The sequence below is a fragment of the Solanum tuberosum genome, unplaced genomic scaffold (assembly GCF_000226075.1).
Source record: "Solanum tuberosum cultivar DM 1-3 516 R44 unplaced genomic scaffold, SolTub_3.0 scf00783, whole genome shotgun sequence".
Classification (NCBI taxonomy): Eukaryota; Viridiplantae; Streptophyta; class Magnoliopsida; order Solanales; family Solanaceae; genus Solanum; species Solanum tuberosum.
In genome coordinates, this window is record NW_006239695.1 from 44,272 (window position 1) to 50,821 (window position 6,550).

Below are 6,550 nucleotides of genomic sequence, written 5' to 3' on the forward strand. Positions count from 1 at the left end.
GATGATAATGCCATATTTATTCCATATATGTTTTACATCTGGACACTCCATAAAAATATGAGTTACATTTTCTTCTTCATTTGTGCAAGAGTAGCAAGTTTTATATCTTATTATGTTCCTATTATAATAAAGATTCGTGTAAAACTGTGGGTTGATTAAAAAATTAGACAAAAATAATAATCATATATTAATTGAGACTTTAATTTTATATAAGATTCTAAAGGACTTTGTTAATGGATGCAAATTACTTTTTTTTATAATTAAAGTAGGAAGTGTATGCATGTGTAAATTGAGTTATTATTTTAATAAAAAAAGTTCAACTTATTACTTTATATAAGCACTTGTAGACTGTAGTATATATTTTGTAGACTATATAACATTGATAGAAAATGTATTTTATTCGATGGATATACATAGATAACTATTATTTACATATTAATTTTCAATATTTCACTACAAAAGTCGAATAGTTAAAACAATTGATCAACTATATATTACTGCATTAAAACATCTAATTTTATCAGAAATAAATATACATATTAATAAAAAATGATAAGTCTTTATTAGTATTAGTTGATCTAATTAATATCACTATAAGTTTTAGAAATATTTTTTAAAAAAAGCTAAGTACCTTTAATTAAAATGCATATTTAGCGTCAACTAAGCTATTGCCGTTAATTAATTACTGCTAAAAAATATTTTTTCCACCCCTTCTCCTTACAGTCAAGTGGCTAAACACCTCTCCCTAGATAAGACACAAGTGCCCATGATAACTATTATTTTTTTTTATCTCACTTTATGTGATATAGATAAAATTTAGAGAGTCAATTAAATTTTGATATAATTTTAAAATATTTTAAATTGTTAATTATTGTAACTTACAGTACTTTTTACGTAATTTTTAAATAATGTATGTTACTTTCCTTGTCCCAAGATATGTAGCACAAATAGAATTTCAAGAGTCAGTAAATAATTGAGATTTATAATACACGTAGTTTCCAAATTAAAATAATACATGATACTTCTTTTGTCCCATTTTATGTGACATAGATAGATTAATTTTATGAATCAATCGAATTTTTTTTATAACCAATCAATTTTTATCCGTTTTTTTAAAAATAATTAAGTTGTCAATTAGCGTGATTTATAGTATTTTTTACGCAATTTTTAGATATATAAGAAAATTAAAAATAAGACAAACAAATTAAAACGGAGAAAAAAAATAAGGGAATGAATATGTAAGTGTGGAACCACACAGGTGAATAAGGCACGTCGACCGCCACCTGTGTGATTATCCACACTTATATATAAATAGTGGATATGTAACATAGATAGATTAATTTTATGAATCAATCGAATTTTTTTTTTATAACCAATCAATTTTTATACGGTTTTTTTTAAACAATTAAGTTGTCAATTAGCATGATTTATAGTATTTTTTACACAATTTTTAGATATATAAGAAAATTAAAAATAAGACAAACAAATTAAAACGGAGAAAAAAAGTAAAGGAATGTATATGTAAGTGTGGAACCACACAGGAGGCACGTCAACCGCCACCTGTGTGGTTATCCACACTTACTATAGTGGATATATGAGTTTGAGATCAAATCTAGCTTTTTAGTTATTGGGTTTTGAATTAATAACTAAAAACATACCGATAGAATAATTATTTTATTCTAGACAAATCTGCCAAAACCCAATATATAAACTAGCATTTTGAAGTAATTGTCACACTCAAAAAATATGGAATCCCATAGTGTGGAGAGTATTGAAACACAAATTCTGGAGCCTAGTAAAGGAACCTCTTTCTTTAGAACAAGTTTCAACGGTATTAATGCATTATCAGGTAAACATCTCATTATTTGTTTTTTTTTTTTTTTTTTTTGTTATTTTCATGACACATCCAAAAGTAGAAATAAGTCATAATCACTTAGTTATCGAATATATGATCCAAGATAGGAGAAAATGGAGGTCGAGATTTAATGTAAAAAGACTAATAGGTAATTGCGCTATCTAGTTTCCCTTGTCAGTATTTTCCGCCTACTTTCTTATACTGGTTACTTTTACCTGTTATTTCCTTTGTTTCAGTTATTGTATTATTTGTTGGTGGTACTGGTATACTCTTTTCTATTTTGTTTTGTTATGCTTTACTGGAGTCGAGGGTCTATCCGAAACAACCTCTTTACTTTCATAGGGTAGGGATAAAGCTGCATATATACACCAAATACCCTCTCCAAACCCCACTTATGGAATTTCACTGAATATGTTGTTGTATAGTACTTTAATTGAAGTTATATGCATCGACAGAGTAAACATTTTTTTACTATCCTATTATAATTTATTGGTGCAACTTGGTATTCTCTTGTCCTTGCTTTGTTATGCTTTACTTTAGTCAAGGGTCTAGCGAAAACAACATCTCTACCCTCATAAGGCATAGGGATAATGCTGCATGTACACCAAATACCCTCTCCAGATTCCACTTGTAGGATTTCACAGAATATGTTGTTGTATAGTTTAATTGAAGTTATATGCATCGATAAAGTAAACATTTTTTACGTCATTAATTAGTACTGTTTAATTAACCTGTTGTAACATGTTACTGATTATTATTTCTATCATCTTACCTATGCTTATCACATAGATAAATTTATTTGTAATCAAGTGACCTAACTGTATAAATATTTACGAGCTCGATATATAAAACTTAGGCTAATTTTTTTCATTTTTCTATCATATAGGTATTGGAATAATATCAATACCCTATGCACTTTCACAAGGAGGATGGTTATGTTTGATGCTACTTTTTTGGTAGCAATTATATGTTGTTACACAGGATTACTTTTGCAAAAATGCACGAGTGTTTCACCATCAATTAAGAAATATCCTGATATTGGTGAATTTGCTTTTGGTAACAAAGGAAGAATCTTGATTTCAATTTTTTTGTATCTTGAACTATACTTTGTTGCAATTGAAATCCTCATATTAGAAGGTGACAACTTGCAAAATTTATTCCCAAATGCAAAAATTCATGTTGGTTGTGTTAAAATTGTTGCAAGGGAAGTTTTTGTTTTATTAGTTGCTATTGTAATATTGCCAACAACATGGTTGAAAAGCTTAAGTTTATTGGCTTATGTTTCTATTGGTGGAGTTTTGGCTTCAATTGTTCTGGTTTTTTCAATATTTTGGATTGGTGCAATTGATGGTATTGGATTTGAAGAAAAAGGTGTGATTTGGAGATGGGATGGATTGATAAGTGCAATAAGTATGTATACATTTTGTTATTGTGGTCATGCTGTTTTCCCAACAATATGCAATTCCATGAAGGATAGGAGCCAATTTCCCAAGGTAATAATACCTTATTTTGACAAACATGTATTATTACTTCGGTTTCAATTTATGTGATAATGTTTGACTAGACATGTCATATTACACCAATAATCATATATATATATATATAAATAAAAGAGAACCATAAGCCCGCCTACGTGGCGCCACCAGAAACAAGAATTTCCTTTTAATTAATTTATTTATTTTCAAAACTAGTTTTTCCCTTTCATGAGAAGTTGTGACTTTTATGAAGAGTTGCGACTTTTACGAAAGGTTGTAACCTTCCCGGAGCGTAGTGACTTGTCCAAAGAGTTGTGACTTTTATAAAGAGTTGCGACTTTTATAAAAGGTTGTGACCTTTACGAAGCATCGTGACTTTTCCAAAGTGTTGTGACCTTTCCGATAAGGGACAATAAGCATTCGTTCACACTACCCTTTATTGTATATATAAATAGAGGGATTTTCTGTCATTTTAAAACAACGAAAATTCTGAACTTCTTCTTCTTCTTTTGCACAATTAAATATTCGTGTACTTTGCTCTTGTTGAGTGGCTTACTGACACCATTGTTTTTATATCAATACGTTGGTGAATAAAATCATTTCATCCTGAGAGGATCTAATTCTTTAAACCTCGGGTATTAGAGGGGAATAGTTTTCTTCAGTGGACTAGATTCTTTTCCTTTCTATTTCATTCTATTTTTACATATCCTGGTATTTTTTTTACAGTCATTAATTTATTCTTATGATATTAATTTATTGTTTTTGAGTACATGTTTTAAACTCTATTTTTTATGTTTCTACAAAGTTATTGTCTCTGGTTATATTGAACATATACACATATAGTAGGTATATTTATTGTACAAAAAATAATTATTGTACTCAGTTCGAAGAATTCATGTTTTGATATTCTGTATAAAATTCTACAAATTAAAAGGACTATATATAAGCTTACATATTATCTATTTTTACATAGATTAATTTCTCACTTATGTTTTCATGTTCAAGCATAATTTCTTTTTTGAATTTGTTAACAATTTATTGAACTTTTTCCTGAGACATATATCACAATTGTATAATATGTGCAACTTAAATGTGTTCTTTTTCTTACGAAATACCTTTGTGTGTGTATATATATATATATAAACACACACATATATATAAATATATACACACACACACACATATATATATATATATATTCTTATTTTCTTCTTTATTTTTTCTTTTAATGTTGATTAAAGAACCAATGATTTATTATTTCCTAAATAATTCATTCATTAGAGGTTCTTGAGTTATGTGATAATGTCAAATAATCAAATTCATGTTGGAATACTGCTAATATTTTTTTTTTAAACCAATTTTTTCCATTATTTTTAATGTATGGATATTATTAAAGGATTATTTGCAAGTTCAATGCAATTATTATTTATGACCGCGCAAAGCGCGGGTAAATTACCTAGTTATAAACATATTTTACTTGATCATCGTGTATATAACTTAATTTTTTTTTCTTTTTTGTCAAACAGGTTTTATTTGTGTGCTTTATATTAAGCACCATTACCTATGGATCAATGGCAACTATGGGGTACTTAATGTATGGACAAAATTTAATGTCACAAATAACATTAAATCTCCCTACCGAGAAAATTAGTTCGAAAATCGCAATATATACGACAATCTTTAATCCAATAACAAAGTATGCTCTTGTCGTCTCTCCAATTGCAACGGCTATTGAAGATAAATTACCTTTACGAAAGAGTAAATATATCGTGAGCTACTTCATCAGAACATTTTTGGTCATCAGCACGGTCATTGTGGCGTTAACCGTTCCATTTTTTGGATATGTCATGACATTTACGGGAGTACTTTTGGGCGTTACCGTGTCAATATTGTTACCATGCCTATGCTACCTCAAGATCAAGAAGCCTTCATATTCGGAAGTTGTGTTTATTTGGATGATTTTAGTTTTTGGCTCTTCAGTTGCCATATCTGGAACTTACACTTCTTTGAAAAACATTATTAGTCATGTGTAGGGGTGACGAAAGAACGGTTTGGACATAATTTGGATGGATCAGAATGGACTTAATCAATGGGTCGTTGCTCAATCATGTCCTAAGTTTATTTGGAATATAATGAGCTGACTCAAGATGGGCTAAATAATAGTTGGTAGCCTAAACCGCTCAACTTGACCCCTCTTTTTCTTTTTTTTGAAATATCAATAAATATTACAAACCAAATATTCCCAAAGCAATCAAATATTGTGTGCACAAATTCAATTAGCGAATCAATTTGCATAACTTCTATTTTCTGCTAAGCAAGTTAAATTCAAAGCCTAGTGACTTCACTGTTATATTGGGTAAAGTTCAGTTACTTTAATGTGACAATCAATAATTTTGTGACTTTACTATAAGGAACATACAAAAGAAAGGAAGCATTACAAAACATTCAAGAAAAAAAAATCGTAACAACAACAAAATAACGTTATAAACCTATATATGTAAAATAAAAACTACAGTACATACTAGTCCTCAATCAATAATCATAAGTTGTAATTGAAACTTTGTCATGAATCATGATACTAATTGAAATTCATGTCTAGTTATGTTCCCTTTTCATTCATTCATTCCCAAGTTGTCACATTCTACTTACTTTTACAAACAACAAAACATTCCAACTTCAAGAATGCACATCTAGAAATCTCAACTCGTCATCACTATGGCTCGTGAACACCCGACACTAACATGAACATATAGTATTGAAGGTGTGTAGATGATCGTTGGAGTGTTCAACTGACACAATGGAGACGAGTTAAGGTTTCTAGATGTACATCCTAAAAGTTGGAGTGCTTAGTTCTCAGATGAAGAGGTGTCTATCTATGCATTATGTGCACCAATTTCAAGTCGCACACTTGAGAAGAATCTAATAATACATCAGATCTCATGGTAATGGAAAGCAAGCAGTACGCATACAATATCTCATCTGTTATAATAAAGAACACAAGTATTGATAAACAGTTATTAACCACAATATAATGTTCTAAAAGAAAATTTTAATGTAGGAAAGAAGTTAATGAAGCATACCTCAACCAAAGAAGAATATGTCAAGCTTGTCTTCTCCGGATATTTCTTCAACATATTCCTTAATATTGAAGATCGACTCTTTAAGCTGAGGGCTGAACAATACTTTGATAAGCTCTAATGACGCAATATCTCCAAAACTG

At 29.3% G+C, this 6,550-nt stretch overlaps 1 protein-coding gene across 1 annotated transcript; it reads left to right on the forward strand.

Moving 5' to 3' along the window:
• The first annotated feature begins 1,746 nt into the window (after positions 1 to 1,746).
• LOC107059039 (amino acid transporter ANT1-like) lies at positions 1,747 to 5,482 on the forward strand. Its single transcript, XM_015305420.1, is given in 5 exon segments — positions 1,747 to 1,849; positions 2,092 to 2,118; positions 2,742 to 2,801; positions 2,804 to 3,348; positions 4,857 to 5,482. Coding segments are annotated over 5 exon segments (1,242 nt in total). The 3' UTR covers positions 5,364 to 5,482.
• The last annotated feature ends 1,068 nt before the right edge of the window (positions 5,483 to 6,550 follow it).